Below are 19,989 nucleotides of genomic sequence, written 5' to 3'. Positions count from 1 at the left end.
AAACGTCCTAAAAATTCCAGCATTCAAAGGGACTTTTAACAACGTCCCGTGTACATGGAGCCTAACAAAGACTGGTACCCAGAACTTTAGGACCAACATTGTCCAGTGACATCAATAGACTTTAAATGCCAAATGGGGAACACGTGTCCCTAAATCAGTGCCCTATACAGACATACAACAGGCTTTAGCAACATAGTTTAGTATTATGACTCTTTGTGTGTTTAAATTACTTGTAAATGTGACTTAAGAGCCCGACTAGCACGACACGACTTTGGGGGGCGACCTGTGAAGTCGTGTGCACCGTGACTTCGGCGCGACTTGCAGAGACTTCACATAATGGAAGTCTATGCAAGTCGCCTCCAGGTCGCCCCAAAGTAGTACAGGACCCTTTTTCTAAGTCGGAGCGACTTGTGTCGCTCCTATTAGAACTGGTCCTGTGCTAATCAATGGACCGCGACCGAGCACAACTTGTCAGGCTGATAAGTCGCCTGACAAGTCGCGCTAATGTGAATGGGCTCTAAAACTGCAAAATTGCAAAAAAAACAAAAACAAAACAAAATAAACTCAAGTAGGGCTTCAGCTCAAACATTTTATACTAACTTTTGACAAAGAGAGAAAAGCTGCTCTGACGACAACATCAACTAAAAAAAAACCTGACAGAGATCCTATGCCATTCCTACTCTCTAAAATAAAATGTGAAATAAACATATAGAGCATACAGAGTTTGGTTAAATTACAGAAATCATCCCTCACTCCTCTGGTTACAACATACATCAACCAGAATCAAGTCTGACACAATGGCAATGATCAAGCACAAGATGTATGTGTGAAACGCGTCTACGAGACTTTATGCTGGTGTCTTTGGTGTCATCACTTGCAACTTTTTGGAAATAAAGGTATTTGAAACCTATTGGAATCCCTGGATGTGCGGCTAATTCTTTTCCTACAAGTCGGACACAGCTGAGGAACCATTACCTGAAGCTGCAGTATCCCCCCAGAATCCGGAAGCACATCCAATCCTCACGGAGGACCGTTTCTGAGAAGGCGGGCAGTCTTGTACCAAAGAACTTGATGAAATTTGCCTCATACAAGTGCAACATATTGTACGTCTAAGAAGCCTTGCTTCAGGTCGCTGGGTTTGTATACATCTTCTTCCTAGAAGAAAAACTGTCCACCCCATGTCTGAGGCTTGGCACTTGGAAAGTCAGTATCAGTTCTCCCTCAGGTATCTTGGGCTGCCTCTATGATCCCTGAAAAATGCAAAATGGATTGTTAAAATAGAATATTATTCTCATCACAAATGAACTATTTAAACCTTTCTGAACTCAACCTGCTCATTAACTGAATCACAAATCCACGTACAAATGTGAATTTTCCTGTTCTGCATTCTCACCTCCATCCATATAAAGTCCTTAATTTGTGTCTTTGCGCACCTGTACTCTAGCTGGGGCTGCACTGTTGAAATCAGACACGTGACTGCAGTTTAAAACTACAATTCCCACTGACCCCTGCACAGTTTCACATTTGCGCATGCCAGAATTGTGGACAATTTTTTGTGAAGGAGAAGCCTGCTGTCCCCTCTCACAATCTTCACACTGTGGAGGATACAATGGAAAAGTGGTTCTCGCCCTTATCGAGACCAAGGACTGAGAGTTCCTTCTAAAAGCTTGCATGCCCCTACAGTAAAAAGTTTATACTTGCACAATAAATGTATAGGAATTAAAAATATGTATTGCAATACATATTTCTGGAGGGGGCTGGGGGCAGCTGTAGTGGAATTATTCTCTAAAGGGGGCTGGGGTTTAACCTAGAGGCTGTAGGCTTTGCAGGGGCACGGTGGGAGACCGGAGGGCATTTCAGGGACTAGGGGGCACTGTGGGAGGCTGAAAGGCACTTTGGAACACTGTTAGATTGGGGCATTATGAGGGGCTGCAAGTTCTGTAACAGGCTAGGGATGCTTGTTGGTACTTTGGAAGGCTAGGTGGAACTGTGGGGTCTAAGAGCTCTCAAGGAGCCTGGGGTTACTGGGGGGGAAGAAGGGACACTGTGGGTAATTATGGGAGGCTAGGGGCACCATGGTAAGCTATAACATTTTTTGCCACTAGCTGGAGCTCCGCGAGGAGAGAGGCCACTGCACAAGACATCCCAGAATATATACAATATGTAGAGTGGGGGGTATGATGCAGATAAACAACAAGACATACTCAATTGTAAGCTGTAGTGGTGATGAGGACCCAATGGTGACAACCAGGCTACTGTTAAAGGGTTTGTGTCACTGAAGCGAAGCCTATACAGAAAAATGTTTTGTGCCTAAATCTGAAGGGAGCAGAGAACATCCACTGAGGTAAGAGGACAGCACACAGGCAAGGCAAGCAACACAAGAAAAGGGGAACCATTAAGCTGGCCATACATTAATTATTTTAGTTTATGTTCCACACACTTGAATGTGGATGGGGGAATCAATCCCGCTAGGTTATTGTATTCTTACTGAGAGGAGACTTCCCCTCAGTACTACTTTGTTATCTAGCAAATATTTTGCTAGGTAACAAAGTAGTAGGCTAGAGCCGCCAGCACGGATCATTTGGGAAAGACCTGGCTTTACAGAAGTCCCCACTGAACCAGACAAAATTTAGATCCATGTAAGGCCAGCGTTAGATAAACTTAAATTCTTCCATTATGATTCTAGGGAATCCTCCTGGAGATTAGTAGTAGGACACATGCGCACATTTGGCCCTAGAGATGTCAGTGGAGCTCAGTGAAAGTGGCTTGCTTACTTCCTCCAGAAGCCACCATTATATAAAGCACTGCAGCACCTTGCAGAACAATTTTCCTGCCCTCACATAGTAAACTGTGCCATACAGTAAACAGAACCTGTCAACTTCATCATTTTCCTGCAAAAAAAAATGAGTACATTTTTTCACGTCTTTACTAATACAATCCATCAGTAAATAGTTCTACTTGCAGAGCTGCAATAAGCCATATCACTATGCAGTACAAAATATTCAGACAACCCTCAGTGAAGATCTGGGATCAATGTGCTAGAAAAGGTAGTTTTCTCTTCAATCAACCCTCATTCTCACCGCTTAGTCTTTGCTACTAAATATTTAGGCTGATTTGCTAAAAAAAAAAAAAGTTGAGAATGCTCAAACAATAGCTATTTAGGGTTGCAGCTCACCTAACGCTTGTTCCTGCTAGTTTACCAAAATTGATGACAGAATTTTGGAAACGTTTAGGGCTGCCAGGCCGAAAAGGATATATCTTTGGCTAACAAAATGGAGAACAGTGAACGGAACGTTTTTTAACCACTTGCTTACTGGGCACTTATACCCCCTTCCTGACCAGGCCAATTGTCAGCTTTCAGCGCTCTCACACTTTGAATGACAATTGTGCGGTCATGCAACACTGTACCCAAATTACATTTTTAGAATTGTTTTCACACAAATATAGCTTTCTTTTGGTGGTATTTAATCACCACTGGGTTTTTTTATTTTTTGCTAAACAAACAAAAAAAGACAACATTTTAAAAAACAAAACGTTTTTTCATATTTTGTTATAAAATTGTTTTTAAAAAAACAGGTAATTTTTCTCCTTCACTGATGGGCACTGATCAGGGACACTGATGAGGCTGCACTGATGGGTGGCACTGATAGACACTGATAGGTGGAACTGATGGGCACTGATAGGCAGCATGGAGAGGTGGCACTGATGGGCACTAATTGGCAGCACTGATGGGCACTGTTAGGTGGCACTGGTGGGCACTGATTAGCAGTAGTGATGGGCAGTGCTAGATGGCAATGGTGGGCACTGAATATCAGCACTGGAGGGCACTGATTAGCAGCACTGGTTGGCACTTAGGGAACCGAAGTCCCGCTAACAGAAGTCGGTTAATGGCTTTCTTCTTTTGACAGCGTGAAGAAAAAAAAAAAATTCTGGCTTCCGTTTACTTTATGATCAGCTGTCGTCATTGGCTGACAGCTGATCATGTGGTAAAGTGCCCACTGTGATTGACCCTTTACCCTGCTCTATGATCACCTGAGTCCCAACAGGAGGATGTTCATTTGAAGCCTGTGCTGTAGCCGTCTTTTGGCTATAGCGCAGTCCTCAATTGGTTAATCTTCTGCAAACTATTATAATGTGCAAACTATAAACTTTTGTTTTTTTTTTTTTATATTTTTATTAGACTTTTTCTGACATAAGAAACAGTAAGAACAAGGTAAAAAATCTCACCAGGTTAGTGAGCCTAACGAACAAATTAACTAGCTAGGTAAAAAAGAGTACCAGCTCAAATCCACCCCCATTCTCATTAGTGCAATATTCCATAAAGTGCATAAGAAAACGGAAAAGGAAAATTAGCCCTCTCAGCTGAACACAACGCTATAAGAGTATTATCCGACATGAAATCAGTAAGGATCCCATGGCCAGGGCTAGTAGTTCCAGTTCACATAGGAGAAAAAGACATCAGGACCCTTAAAATAACATCAAAGAGAAGATTCAACCAAGGGTATCATCGGCTGAAAGCCAACACTGCCATACCTTTTCAAACTTTTGGGGGCAACCCCTGCTTAAGTAAGTGGCTTTATATAGAGACAGAACTTTGTTAACAATGCCCTTTCAGTAAGATAATGAAGGGGCCTCTGGCTTTTTTTAGCACAACAAAATGACCTTAAGTGCATGAAAGTGATATGAGGATCCTTTGGGCCCTGGGTGGTGCCACCTCCTCCACTAGGCCTAGCATACAAACCGCAATGTTCAGGAGGACTGGGGGGGAAATCAGGTCTTGAAGAGTACAAGTGACCCTCGTCCAAAACTTCCATATTGTATGTGATCAAAATTAGCAGGAGAGTTGGTACAGCGCCAGCATCCAGCCAAGCCAGTGCCATATATGGTGGCTATTGTTGCTGGAGTATAAAAAGCTCTATGGAGCAGTTTAAATGTAGCGGTCCCGAGCCCACATCAGAGTTTAAAACGGGTTGTACCACATATCATCCCCCTGAAAATTGGGTATTAATGGCATCCAACTGCGAAACACTGCACTCTAATCACCTGTTTGAATAAGACCTAAATCTTGCAAGGGCAAATGTAGCCCTCCTTATACAGTATCTCACAAAAGTGAGTACAACCCTCACATTTTTGTAAATATTTTATTACATCTTTTCATGTGTCAACACTGAAGAAATGACACTTTGCTACAATGTAAAGTAGTGAGTGTACAGCTTGTATAACTGTAAATTTGCTGCCCCCTCAAAATAACTCAACACACAGCCAATAATGTCTAAACGGCTGGCAACAAAAGTAAGTACACCACTAAGTGAAAATGTTAATTAGTCATTTTCCCTCTCAGTATCATATGACTCTTAATGCCCCATACACACGTGCAGATTATCTGCAGACTTTTGTCTGCAGACTTACCTTTTCTATGTAGTGCAAGGGCCAGCCGGATTGCATACAAATTGAAAGTGTTTAGGTTTGACCTCATATTATATGGTTTTGGTAAGTCTGCAGATAATCTGCACGTGTGTATGGGGCATTAAGTGTTACAAGGTCTCAGGTGTGAATGGGGAGCAGGTGTGTTCAATTTGGCGTTATCTCTCTCAGTCTCTCATACTGGTCACTGGAAGTTCAACATGGCACCTCATGGCAAAGAACTCTCTGAGGATCTGAAAAAAAGAATTGTTGCTCTACATAAAGATGGCCTAGGCTATAAGAAGATTGCCAACACCCTGAAACTGAGCTGCAGCACGGTGGCCAAGACTATATAGGTCTAACAGATTTAACAGGACAGGTTCCACTCAGAATAGGCCTCGCCATGGTCAACCAAAGACGTTGAGTGCACGTGCTCAGTGTCATATCCAGAGGTTGTCTTTGGGAAATAGACGTATGCGGCCTGCCAGCATTGCTGCAGAGGTTGAAGGGGTGGGGGGTCAGCCTGTCAGTGCTCAGACAATACGCCGCACACTGCATCAAATTGGTCTGCATGGTTGTCGTCCCAGAAGGACGCCTCTTCTAAAGATGATGCATAAGAAAGCCCACAAACAGTTTGCTGAAGACAAGCAGACTAAGGAAATGGATTACTGGAACCATGTTCTGTAGTCTGATGAGACCAAGATAAACTTATTTGGTTCAGATGGTGAAGCTGAGGGTAAAGGTGATGGACTGGCCAAGCATGTCTCCAGAGCTAAATCCTATTGAGCATCTGTGGGGCATCCTTAAAAGGAAGGTGGAGGAGCGCAAGGTCTCTAACATCCACCAGTCGTCATGGAGGAGTGGAAGAGGACTCCAGTGGCAACCTATGAAGCTCTGGTGAACTCCATGCCCAAGAGGGTTAAGGCAGTGCTGGAAAATAATGGTGGTCACACAAAATATTCACACTTTTGTCCCAATTTGGACATTTTTACTTATGAGAGAGTGAGAGCGATAACACCAAATTTAAAGCGGTTGTAAACCTAGGGAAAAAAAAACCCTGCAAGGCAAAGGCATAATGAGCTAGCATGCATCGCATACTAGCTCATTATGAATTACTTACCTTAGAACAAAGCCCCGACACGGACCCCTGGACACCGCTGTGGGAGCTGACATGATCCCTCGGCGTCTCTTCCGGGTTTGGCGGCTCCGACGCTGTGATTGGCCGGAGCCGCGATGACATCACTCCCGGGCATGCGTGCAGGAGTCATTTTCCGGCAAGCTCCCGGCAAGGAAAGCTGAAGGTCCGCCGGACCTTCAGAGCGCATGCGCCGCTCGCGTGAAGTTTAGGAGATATTAATTGTACCTACAGGTAAGCCTTATTATAGGCTTACCTGTAGTTAAAAGTGGAAAAAAGCGGTATACCACCGCTTTAACACACCTGCTCCACATTCAAACCTGAGACCTTGTAACACTAAAGAGTCACATGATATCGGGAGCGAAAATGGCTAATTGGGCCAAATTTGGACATTTTCACTTAGAGGTGTACTCACTTCTGTTGCCAGCAGTTTAGACATTAATGGCTGTGAGTTGATTTTTTTTAAGGGGACAGCAAATTGATATTGTTATACAAGCTGTACACTCACTACTTTACATTGCAGCAAAGAGTAATTTCTTCAGTGTTGTCACATGAAAAGATATAATAAAATATTTACATAATATTTCTGCAATCTGCTGAGAGCCTGAGCCAGCCACTCACACCTCCTCCACAGCTCAGGGCTCCAGTGAGCGCTGGAGGGGCACAGCAAAGAGCCAGTGACTGACAGTCACTAGCTCTCTGCAGGCTGAAGACCGAGACTGACCAGCGCTTAGTTCTCTGTCTGGAGCCGGCGGGGGACAGATGCTGCATCCATCTAGGTAGGTATCTTTTTTTTTTAAATTAATCCCATACTTCTCTTTTAAGGATTGCCAAAAAAAAAAAAACATTGGAATGTGAATGTGATGTAAGTCAGTCAGAAACAATAAAGACAGGACAGAAACCTTAACTAACAAAAGTGTAACTGTATTCACTCTGAATACCCAATCATGTGCGAGGAAAATAACAGGAAAAAGAAAAAGATTTTTGTTTACACATGGATGGCTGAAGCCAGCACAGCTTTAACTCACTTGCTATAGGTCCCTTAACACCAAGTATGTTGGGACTATCCCAAAGCAAGACAAGGCAACAAGCCTTTTTTTCCTATCATGCCAGTTTATGCCAGCATGCTGCATTGGTGTGAGGTGAACAGCATTACGACATGCAGTATTCATTTTTCATCGCAGCATGGTGCAACATAATTTTCCTCATTGCACCAAGCTGCAGCAAATAAACTTAAATAGAGGTCACTGTAGAGTAAACACTACAATGTGCTGTTTACAGGACATCAGCACCACTGTCTTGACACTGAACACCAGCGACTGTGTTCTAGCACAGCTGCTGGTGTGAATGCGCTCTAAGATAAGTGAAAGTTCCCTTTGCAAAGCAAACATGCTCTACTCTTAGTAAATCAATGTCATTCTGGCTCTGATGGGTAAAGAAGAAAGGAAAAAGAACCCCACATACTTACTACACTTATGCACATAATTGCCATATCTTCTTTAAGACTGCTGCTAAACCCTGTAATGTGAAGTCTGTCAATTTTAAAGTTCCTGATAAGGAATGGGCAAAAGTTCACGTCCTCTAGCAGGTTTGCTGAACAAACTGCTTTACTTGTGCGATAGCTTATGCATGCTCAGCAGGATATTGTACTATATGACCTCAATGATGAACGTTTATATATGTACATACATGTACCCTATCCTCCTTCTTGGCATGGGTGTGACCTGACCACAGAATATATGCATAAAAATGAGCTAATACTGTTGTATACAGAACCCCTCAATGGCAGCTTATCTCATGTGACCCTCATAAGTCTACTATTTCTAATTATCCTTGCAAGCACCCTTGTTATAGAACAGATTTTTGAGTTCTATGAGCACTAAGCTCAGGCAGGTGATAGGGCAGCTTTACAGCCAAACCCATCTGCTCCAACAAGGAGAGAATACAGGGAAACATTTTTTTTCAATAAATTTCTAAAAGGTAGCATTGTGCTAATATAACAGTTCAAGAGTTATATTATTACACATTTCTATTGTGTGACAAGTTTTCTAGGTTTTACCATCCATAAAAGAAGCACCTTCTTCTGATCACTATTTTCCCCAACATAAACCACATCAGGAAGCTTATACCCATCCTGTCTTCCAATATACAGTAAGTTGGCTATTAGTGATCGACCAATATCGTTTTTTTGGTCATCGGATGTCGGCCGATTTTTTCAGTTTTTTTTTTTCTTAAAGGTACTCCTTTTGGAGGGATCTGGGGGTTTAAAATACCTCAAACCCCTCCTCTGCACTGAAAAGCATTCAAAACACCAAGTTTGGCTGTTTTGAATGCTGTCAGTTTTTTGAATTCGGCGCTGGGTTTTTTTTTTTTTTGTATAATCAATTTTTATTGAAAATAAAAGTGCAATAACAATCGACAAAAATACAAGAACAAAAGTATACAGGATGGATGGGCAGAGCACTGGCACAAGCATATAGAAAAAAAAAGGACACAACATAACATCGAGGCGACTCGCCTCAAACCCCAGCTCACATCAGAGGAGCTGCTGAGTGGGATCGAAGACCCTCGGCCGGGGTCCGGCCGCTAAGTAACCAAAAACTGACGGGGCCGGGGCTCTCCCAGGCCTGGGCATTCGGCCCCAGTTGGCCCAACCCCAAACCCCGGAGGGGGCAGGGGAAGAGAGAGCCCGGACCACCAAACCAATCTACACACTATGGCCCACCACTCCAGCATCGAGGATCCCCATCCAGAGCATCAGAGAAGGGGGGGGAGGAAGCTTCGCCAGCCAGAAACAAAGAAAAAAGAAAGAGAGAGAAGAAAAAAGGAAGGAGAGAAAAGAAAGGGAAAAAAAAAAAGGGGGGGGGGAGAGGGAGGGGAGAAAGGGAACAGGGAGGTCCGCGCCTGGTGCCCACAACTCACACCACCGACAGGGTGAGAAATGTAGCTAGGTAGTAGGAACCTCCGAGGTCTGTTGGACTCGTCGGCGGAACTCAGGATCGGCCAGCGCCAAGAGGGCCACGTCCAGACTGGAGGACACAGGAAGCGCTGGGTTTTTTACATGGAGACCTGGATCTTCTCTTTGGCGGCAGCGGCGGTGGAGGTAGGATGCCCGGGCAAGCCGCGGAAGGCGAGGGACGTCCCCTCCTGCTCCTTGTAATGACAGCTGAGCTGCTTCTCAGCCGCATCTGTTGTCATTACAAGTCAACCGACAGTCGGCTATGGTCGCCAGTACCGGGGTGATGCCTCTAGCTGCAGGCATCACTCCGGTACATGCACTTTCCCTAAATATTGACAATATCGGTTACATCAGGGGCCGATTCCGATATATCGGGGAAAGTGCATATCGGCCCCCAATATATCGGTGTTGCCGATAATTGGTCAATCCCTACTGGCCACTCACTGAATGAATTTCAGCTGGTGCCTAATAAAGCAGCCACTAGTTGCTTAGTGGGTAACTGGTCTTTTTAACAAAAGTTAACCCTTCAACTTTTGTTGAGGAGATGGTTGTAAAGTTTTGACCTAAAAATGGCTGCATCCAATTAGATCAGGTATTCTGGCAACTGCCACTATCAGGCCTGCTCAGTGTGGATGAAGGAATTTGCTAGATTTCTTTTGGTAAGGCAGGCTGGACGAAAGAGATCTTACATTGTATGGCCAGATTTAGGCAAATTAAACATGCAAGCATATGCTGAAACTGGCAAAGGGTATCTTGTGATAGTCTTATGCTGCACAGTCTATGACCACCTCTGGCCTGCCCATTGCCTTGTACCTATTCCTAGGCTACCTGGATTGTTTTTAAAATACATACTACACAGTACTGTGTTAAGATGCCTGTACGTATAAAACCCATGGCACTAAAACCTCACAGTTTTGAAAAAAAAAAAAAACTATTATTTTACTTTCTGCTCTAAAACATCTCCAATGAAAAAAATCTAAAAAATCTAATTTGTACATCAATTTAGGCCAATTTGTATTCTGCTACATATTTTTGGGTAAAAAAAATCCCAATAAGCGTATATTGATTGGTTTGTACAAGAGTTATATGATTTTCAAATTATGGAATATATTTATGCAATTTTTATTAATTTATTTATTTTTACTAGTAATGGCTGCGATCCGTGACTTTCAGCGGGACTGCAATATTGTGGCACACAAATTGGATACCAAATTGACACTTTTTTAGGAACCAGTGACACTAATACCGAGATCAGTGCTAAAAAGCTCCACTGTCACTGTACTAATGATACTGGCAGGGAAGGGGTTAACATCAGGGGCAATCAAAGGGTTGATTGTGTGCCTAGCTAATGTTTTAGTGTAATGGGGGAGGTGCTTTTACTAGTGGAAGGCATAATTCGGTGTTCCAGCTTTACAGGAACGCAGGATCCATGATTTCTGGGACGCGCATACGCACCGCTGCCGACCAGCTCCTGCTGTGATTGGACACAGCAGGAGCCAACCAGTGGGTCCAGCCCGGACCTGCCAATTATTCTCAAAGCAGACAGAACAGTGGTTTGCCTTTGTAAACAAGGCAGATCGCTGTTCTGTGACAGGAGAAGACAGAGATTTTGTGTTTCTGCTAAGCTGGAACACAGATATCTGTCTTCTTAAAGTACAATGGACACATTTAACCCTTTAATTGCCACTGATGTTACTTCCCTGCCAGTATCATTAGTACAGTGACAGTGCATATTTTTTAGCACTGATCACTGTATTGGTGTCACTGGTCCCCAAAAAAGTGTCAAAATTGTCACTTAGTGTCCGATTTGTCGCAGTCCCGCTATAAGTCACTGATCGCGGCCATTACCAGTAAAAAAATAAATAAAAAAAATAAAAATTCTATAAAAATATCCCCTAGTTTGTAGACACTACAACTTTTGCGCAAACCAATCAATATATGCTTATTGGGGTTTTTTTTTTTTTACCAAAAACATGTAGCAGAATACATATTGGCCTAAATTGATGAAAAGGTTTCATTTTTTTGATTGGATATGTTTTATGGCAGAAAATAAAAAAGTTTTTTTTTTTGTCTGTCTTTCTTGTCTATAGCACACAAAACAAAAACTGCAGAGGTGATCAAATACCACCAAAAGAAAGCTCGCTTTGTGGGGAAAAAAGGGCATCAATTCTATTTGTGTACAGCGTCGCACGACTGCGCAATTGTCAGTTAATTTAATGCAGTGCCGAATCTCAAAAAAAATGGCCTGGTCATGAAGGAGGGTAAACCTGGGGTTGAAGTGGTTGATTAAACAAGCTGAAGTTAGAAGCTGATTGGCTACCATGCACAGCTGCACCAGATTTTGCACTCTCCAGTTTTAAGCCTTGTACACACGTACCGATTGTCGGCCGTAAATATTCGGCCGACGACCGATCGGCCGATTGTAGGCTTGTTAGTATGATGCTTCCGACAGCCGACAGCCCATTTTCGGCCGAACAGAATCTGTCGTGCAAGCATTAAAATGTTTGTTGGCCAACACCAGAACGGCCGATTGTTCGCCAGTCAGTACAGAATTCGGCCGACAGACAGCCGATTAGAAAGACTGGGCATGCTCAGAAAAGAAAAAAGACAAGGAAAGTTAACCATCACATGACATCACTTCTGCAGTCGGCTGTTGTTGGCCGACAAAATGCGTGTGCAGTCTTTTGCAGTTTTCAACAGACACGACAGCCCTGGACAAAAGACGGCCGATCGTTCGGCCGACGATCGGTACGTGTGTACGAGGCTTTGGTAAATCAACCCCTTGCAAGTCAGAAAGAATGTAACAGTTTGTACCTAAGTAGCCACCAACACTCTGCAAATGTGCCAAAAGTATCATTGCATCAACTTGAAAACAGAGTGTAAACAAAGACACTAATGATTATAATATCAAAGCAAAATCCTGGAGGTGTAGCATTTTCTATACACAGAACACTAGTGTTGGATGAAGGCTTCTCAAACCCGGCTTGGGAAACAACACTCTGCAAAAACACAAAAGAAGGAAGAGGGGCGCCAAGCAGCCATATAGGGTAGTAAATCAAATGTATTATTTGCACATAGTGTATGCACTCACAAGTATGGGAGAGTTCCAAGCATATCACTGTAGAGCAGCGTCTGAGCCGTGGGTGGATGAATCAGCACAGCTGCTATGCAAGGGGGGAAGCTCCACCGCTACAGGGAACTGCCAAAGCTGGCAGGAAGCAGAGACTACTGGAGACGACGGTGGAAGGCTGGAGCTCTGTGCAGAGTCCCGGCCGGACACTCTTTCTTCTAGCAAAAGATGCTTGGATATGCGTATCGGGAGTCAGATCCCCACTTTATCAGTTGCTACCCTTCAGGGATTATATAGCACTTAAAGTGGAAGTAAAGGCAAAACCTACCTAACTCTAAACCTACTCCTACCCCATTCTAAGCCTAATCTATCTAACCCCACAAAGAAAAGATTGCTATACTCACCTATTCTGAAGTCACTCCAGTCCGGTATCCAGTGGTGCCCTCTGTGTGCAGCTGGGAAATGCCTGGAAGGGGCATCACCCATAGACTTGCTATGGAGCTTCCTTTGTCGGCTGCCCCTCCTACACACTGAAGCCCCCCCTGACAGCTCAGCTGGAGCGGCTTCAGAATAGGTAAGTGTATAGTAATCTTTTCTTTGCAGGACTAGATAGGCTAGACTTACTTAAAGTTAGTTAGGTTTTGACTTTACTTCCACTTTAATAAGGATTGACACCTAAAACACCAGGGACTGTGCCTCTGCTCTAACGGTTGATTGGTTGATTATGTCTAGGGGAACAATGAAAGGAGATATAATTACGGGATCTTCCACTCCTACCCACAGCGTCTGCTCCCCTACACTCCAGGGCCCTTATGTCATCAAGACACAAGCATGGTCCTTGACCCTGCTCCAGACTTGGGGAAGCCAAAGAACAGTTCAATACTGGATTGTGGGGGAGCACCTCCTGTAGGGGGAGCAGAAAATTTAGGTAAGTAAGGTTGCTTATACTATGCTTAATGAAAAAAATGTATTAAAAACACATGCGTTTTTTCATAGGCATGTACCTGTGAACCATGGTGTGAGACTTAAAGCGGTTGTATCCTAAACAAAAAAAAACCCTGCAGGACAAATGCATAATGTGCTAGTATGCATCGCATACTAGCACATTATGAAATACTTACCTTAGAACGAAGCCCCAACACGGTCGCCCGGACACCGCTGAGGCAGCTGACATCTTCCCTCGGTGCCTCTTTCGGGTTCGGCAGCCCTGGCACTACGAGTGGTCGTAGCCGTGATGACGATGCGCTGGAGTTCACTTTCCAGCAAGGAGTGGTGGTGTCAGCGCCTGCATGCAGGGCGAATGTCTCCTAACCGTGCAGGTTTAGGAGATATTCATTTTACCTACAGGTAAGCATTATTATAGTCTTACTTGTACGTAAAAGTTAAAAAGCTGAGTATACTACCGCTTTAAAGGGCAACATGGGGGAAAAAAAATCAGCAAATAAAGAAAAAACAATATAGCATATACAATTGCGACACAAATCATATTGTAATTGAATGTTATTAAAAATGGCCTTTCCTTTTTCATCTGCAGCTGTTGTAATTCTCTGAAAATGCAATGCAATATGGCTACCTGGAGATGTTCTGTATACAGAATGTGTACTGATCACACTGATTGGCTCGCCAATTTTCCCAGAAGTCTGCTTAATGCCCCATACACACGTGCAGATTATCTGCAGACTTTTGTCTGCAGACTTACCAAAACCATATAATATGAGGTCAAACCTAAACACTTTCAATTTGTATGCAATCCGGCAGGCCCTTGCACTACATAGAAAAGGTAAATCTGCAGACAAAAGTCTGCAGATAATCTGCACGTGTGTAAGGGGCATAAGATACAAGTCAGATTTCTGGCATCCCCTGCAACAAAAATTTTTGGTGAGATACTCCCAATAGGAACACGTCCAAGTCCTGGGTTAACACTGGGGCAAATTGTCAGGCGACTTAGCCGCCTGACAAGTCGCACTCCATTCAGTGCAATGGAAGCATTCTAATCGGAGCAACTCAAGTCGCTCCGACTTAGAAAAAGGTTCCTGCACTACTTTGGGGGCAACTTGCATTGACTTCTATTAGAGAAATAGTTTGCAAGCCACGCTGAGGCCGCGCTGCTGTATGAACCGAGCCCAAAGGAATGCATGCCCAGCAGCTTTCCTCATTAGAGCCCTGCAGCTGCCACAGCTGATAGGTAATTATGAAACCACTCCCACTCTCATTTGACCCACTCAGCACAGAGGAACAAACAGTGATTTCTTCAGAATAACAAAAATTAGAAATCTGCAACAAAGTTTGTTAAAATCCTTACCATGTGCAGAGATCACCCAGAGGGGAATGTTTTTTTCTCAACAAAAGTGAAGTTACACTTTAAACAACGCAATCAAGATGCGTTTTTGATGCATTTTCTATTTATTTCAATAGGGAGCTGCGTTTCTGGTGTGGTTTTAAAAAGCGCACCAAAGATGCAACATATATTTTTCAAAACGCACTGCACCAGCACCGTCCTATAGGAATAAAGGGAAATATTTTTATTGAATTTTTAGAGAACGTAAAAACCAATCAGTGTAAGAGGACCCCAAAATTTCTTCTCCTCTCCCCTGAGCAAAATGCACTATTAACCCCTTCAGAGCAGGCACAGCTCCCATGTTCCAGGAGGGCGTCCATGGACATCCTCCCAGAACCCCACCTCCTGAGGCATGCATCACGTTTACTCTGTGACCTTTGGACAAAGCTGATCACAGATCAGGGTAAAAGGCCAATAAGAGGGGCCCTTTACCGCGTGATCTTGCCGGTTATCGGCAGTCTTTTCTTCACACCCTGTGTCTGTGTGAGGAAAGGAGAGCTGATAACCGGCAAGGCTGTCAGTACTTTGATTACACTGATAATGGGGTGCAGCCCCAGCAGTGCAGTCTATCGGTGCCCAAAAGTGCCACCTCATCCGTACCCATCAGTGCAGCCTCATCAGGGCACATCAGCGAAGAAGAAGAAAAATTACTTATTTGCAAAATGTTATAACAGAAACTAAGAAAAACTTTTTTTCCCCCCAAAGCAATAGCAATAGCAAAAAAAACAAAAGAAAACAAAAACCTAGTGGTGATTAAATACCACCAAATAAAGCTCTACCTACCTCAAACAATTTACTAAAATTGAGTTTGGGTACAGTGTTGCATGAACGCACAATTGTCATTCAAATTATGACGGCACTGAAAGCCGAAATAGGTCTGGGCAGGAAGGGGGTGAAAGTGCCCAGTATTGAACTTTTCTTTTCCGTTTTGGATAAAGATGGATTAGAACCCCTGTCAGTTTTTATTGCTGTCTGTGCCTCCATTAGGGAGATTCACCCTCTCTATTTGTCCTGTTTACCATTATCATTGAAAGTCCAAGTAAAAGAAAATCCCAAATTTTGGGTTTCCCCCAGAAAAATAATGTTGATGGAGACAAGGGCCTCTTCCCGACAACCCTGGGTAATGTGACATCAGAATGGGGCGATGCCACTGGGTGACATAGCCAGGTGGCCCTGCCCTTTGCCTATATAGGAAATGTCAAAGCACAAAGTGGGCATAAAGCGGGAGGCCTGAGTGTTTTTAGTTTTTTCTGTTTTTCAGGTTGGTGGGCTGCGTGATTGACGATGGATTTACATCGAGGGACACGTTTTTTTTTATTTTTTAATAAAGGATTTGTCAAAAGCTGTATCGTCTGGTAGATACTTTTCTACATTTTTTTGGTGAACGGGTAGGAGTACTAAGTACCCGATACCCATTCACATAGGGGGGGAGCCCAGGATCTGGGGACTTCCAGATTCTGATAAGTCCCCCACCCGCAGCCTCCGACAACCACAGCCCAGGGTTGCCAGGAAGAGGCCCTTGGGGACAATGTACTTTGGGGTGGGCAGAACCCCCCCATTTAGAGGGCATGTGGCCTAGTATGGCTCAGAAGGGGGGGAGCCAGGGTGCTTTCCTGACCTGCCAGGCTGTATGCCTGGATGAGTTGTGGGGGGGACCCCATGCCACTTTTTTTTTTCTTAACATTTTGAAGTGGGGTTTTCCTCCAAATCCAGCTTGGGGGGGGGGACCCCCATGCCGTTTTTTTTTAACATTTTGAAGTGGGGTTTTCCTCCAAATCCAGCTTGGGGGGGACCCCCATGCCGTTTTTTTTTTAACATTTTGAAGTGGGGTTTTCCTCCAAATCCAGCTTGGGGGGGACCCCCATGCTGTTTTTTTTATAACATTTTGAAGTGGGGTTTTCCTCCAAATCCAGCTTGGGGGGGGACCCCCATGCTGTTTTTTTTTTTTAACATTTTGAAGTGGGGTTTTCCTCCAAATCCAGCTTGGGGGGGGGGACCCCCATGCCGTTTTTTTTAACATTTTGAAGTGGGGTTTTCCTCCAAATCCAGCTTGGGGGGGGACCCCATGCCGTTTTTTTTTAACATTTTGAAGTGGGGTTTTCCTCCAAATCCAGCTTGGGGGGGACCCCATGCCGTTTTTTTTTAACATTTTGAAGTGGGGTTTTCCTCCAAATCCAGCTTGGGGGGGACCCCCATGCCTTTTTTTTTTAACATTTTGAAGTGGGGTTTTCCTCCAAATCCAGCTTGGGGGTGACCCCCATGCCGTTTTTTTTTAACATTTTGAAGTGGGGTTTTCCTCCAAATCCAGCTTGGGGGGACCCCCATGCCGTTTTTTTTTTAACATTTTGAAGTGGGGTTTTCCTCCAAATCCAGCTTGGGGGTGACCCCCATGCCGTTTTTTTTTAACATTTTGAAGTGGGGTTTTCCTCCAAATCCAGCTTGGGGGGGGACCCCCATGCCGTTTTTTTTAACATTTTGAAGTGGGGTTTTCCTCCAAATCCAGCTTGGGGGGGACCCCCATGCCGTTTTTTTTTTTTACCGGAACTTTTTTTTTTTTTTTTTTTTATTTAGCTGCCCGCAGGGAAATCCATTGACAGCTGATCGCTCATCGACACGCAACCGGCTTCCCAGCCCCGCTCCCGAATGAGCCATACACACTATACAATAGTCTTTAGATTTACCAAAACCATATCATATGAGGTCAAATCTAAACATTTTCAATTTGTATGCAATCAGGCAGGCCCTACATAGCTGAAGGTAAATCTAAAGGAAATCTACCAACAAAAGTTGTATAGTGTGTATCCAGCTTTACAACCAGCTTACACTGTGCCCTGAATGCACTGTCCAATGTATCAGGGTGCACACCCTACATTTTCGGGTGTTCCCAAATGGCCAAACAGGCAAATTTTCAGGGATTTCCTCTCACTTCCTGTTTGGCTATGGGACAGGAAATGAAGGAAAATCTCTCCAATGGGACACAGGCGGCAAAAAATAATAATAATCTGACAGGGGTTCAAACTTCTAACTTCCCTTAGTCTATCCAAAAAAAAAAAAAAGTTTTTGATCGTCCTTGTTACTATTGGCTGTGTAGAAAGCTTAGAGCAGAGATCAGACAGGATCCCCACCATCTCCAATGTATGGACAGCAGGCAGCAGCAGCAGAGTGGAGGATGGGACTCCTGTGTGTTGGGCATAGGACTGTAGTTACATAACACAGAGCCTCTATTACACAACACACAGCTCCTTACCATTCCCTACAATGACAGGGTACAGGCAGGGACACACTATGTATGGAGCCCACCACAGCACAGCGCAGCCGGGGGAAGGGGCTCAGTGTGGTGACAACGGAACAGAGAGGTGTACACAAGGTGACACCCCGACATACAAACAATATCCAGGCGGCTCTCCAGCAACCTGAGCGGGCTAAGGAGTGGGGACACCGACACCACCCACCCCTCCTCCCTATCACCGACCACCAGCACAGAGCCGGACACACACCACCGCACAAACTTTACTTACTTACTCTGCAGATGCTGCAGCTTGTGCGGAAGAACATAACAGTCTCCTCCATCCCGCACATTCACATGGGGGGGGGGACTGAAACAGCTTCGGCAGGAAAACAAATCAAAGAATGCAAATCCAGGCACCTAGTTTTAAACAGTCGTGTCTTTTAAATGTCTAATATACCATCCATTGTGTTATTGTATCTCGAAACACATTACAGATTATTTCTGCATGCTGCAGTGGTTTTCATATCCCCCCACTGAAACAATGGAATCGTCCAAAGGGAAATATACAACCAGGGCGGCTCTGGTGCTATGAACACGTTTGACCAGTAGATGTCAGTGGAGCGCCATGTAAACACAATAGTTCTATAGCCAAAACTTTTTTTTTCCATTTAGGACAGAGTAATGGGCCATACACACTATACAATTGTCTTTAGATTTCTTCCTTTAGATTTACCAGAACCATATAATATGAGGTCAGACCTAAACACTTTCCATTTGTATGCAATCAGGCAAGCCCCTGCACTACATAGTTGAAGGTAAATCTAAAGGAAATCTAACAACAAAAGTTGCATAGTGTGTATCCAGCTTTAAGCTGGATACATACTATCCAACTTTTGTGGTTAGATTTCCTTCAGATTTACCTTTTCTATCTAGTGCAAGGGCCTGCCAGATTGCATACAAATGGAAAGTGTTTAGGTTTGACCTCATATTATATGGTTCTGGTAAATCTAAAGGAAAAAGTCTTCAGAAAATCTTATAGTGTGTATGGCCCATTAAGCTGGCCATACATATTCAACTTTTGTTGTACAATTTTCTGCTAGATCTACCACAAACCATATAATGTGAGGTCAAAGCTAAACAACACATTCACTTGTATCTAATTAGGCAGGCCTTTGTACTACATACTCGAAGGTAAATTTCAAGAAAATTGGACAGAAAATTGTAAGAAACTTGTATCATGTATGACCAGCATAAGGGAGGGTTATAACCCCGTCATGTTTGTTTTTTTTTTTTTTCTCCCTATACGTCCTATTGGGGAGATTTGCCTTCACTTCCTGTTTCTTCCTTCAGCAGCATTGTTGGGTCCCCTAAGGTCACCAGAACTAATGCATTGCAAGATTTTCTCTGTATTACAGAAGTAGGAGTGGGTTTAGGGTTAGTTAGAGCGATCCTGGACTTTCACCTTAACATCTATAGGTAACAACACCAAGTATAGTTGATCCAGGGAATATCTGATTGCCTCCTGGAGATCAAGAAGGAATTTTTTTTTTTTCAACAATTCTGGACTTCCACTTAAACATTTTATATATACAGTATATTTCATTTAGAAGTGTATCCAGTTCTTTTTAAAACAATCTACTGAGCTGGCAGATATAAAGAGTGCCCCTTGTCCTCTGTGATGACCATAAAGTGAATTACTCAACACCAAGTTCACTATATGGACCACTTATGTATTTATACACAGTGATTGTATCCCCCCATATCTCTTTAAGGGTCCTTTCACACGGCCGCTCCGTGTGTCCGCAAATCATCCCATCCGTTTGCGGATGATTTGCGGACATAATGTAAGTGAATG

At 43.7% G+C, this 19,989-nt stretch overlaps 1 protein-coding gene across 2 annotated transcripts in view; it reads right to left on the bottom strand.

Moving 5' to 3' along the window:
- The window catches only part of LOC309554568 (uncharacterized protein), a 151,845-nt gene extending 133,367 nt beyond the window's left edge, over nt 1-18,478 (bottom strand). The window contains exons 1-2 of one of the 2 annotated variants that reach the window (XM_082256304.1): nt 18,424-18,478; nt 976-1,250 (exon numbers count right to left, since the gene is read on the bottom strand). In XM_082256304.1, the coding sequence (XP_082112430.1) occupies nt 976-1,180 (205 nt within the window). In that variant the 5' untranslated portion in view covers nt 1,181-1,250; nt 18,424-18,478. The remainder of the gene's footprint in view (nt 1-975; nt 1,251-18,423) is intronic. The other variant, XM_082256305.1, reaches the window with a different exon arrangement.
- Between the last annotated feature and the right edge of the window lie 1,511 nt (nt 18,479-19,989).

Source organism: Pelophylax lessonae, assembly GCF_965119305.1.
Source record: "Pelophylax lessonae genome assembly, chromosome: 1".
NCBI lineage: Eukaryota > Metazoa > Chordata > Amphibia > Anura > Ranidae > Pelophylax > Pelophylax lessonae.
This window is presented reverse-complemented; position numbering and strand designations above follow the sequence as displayed.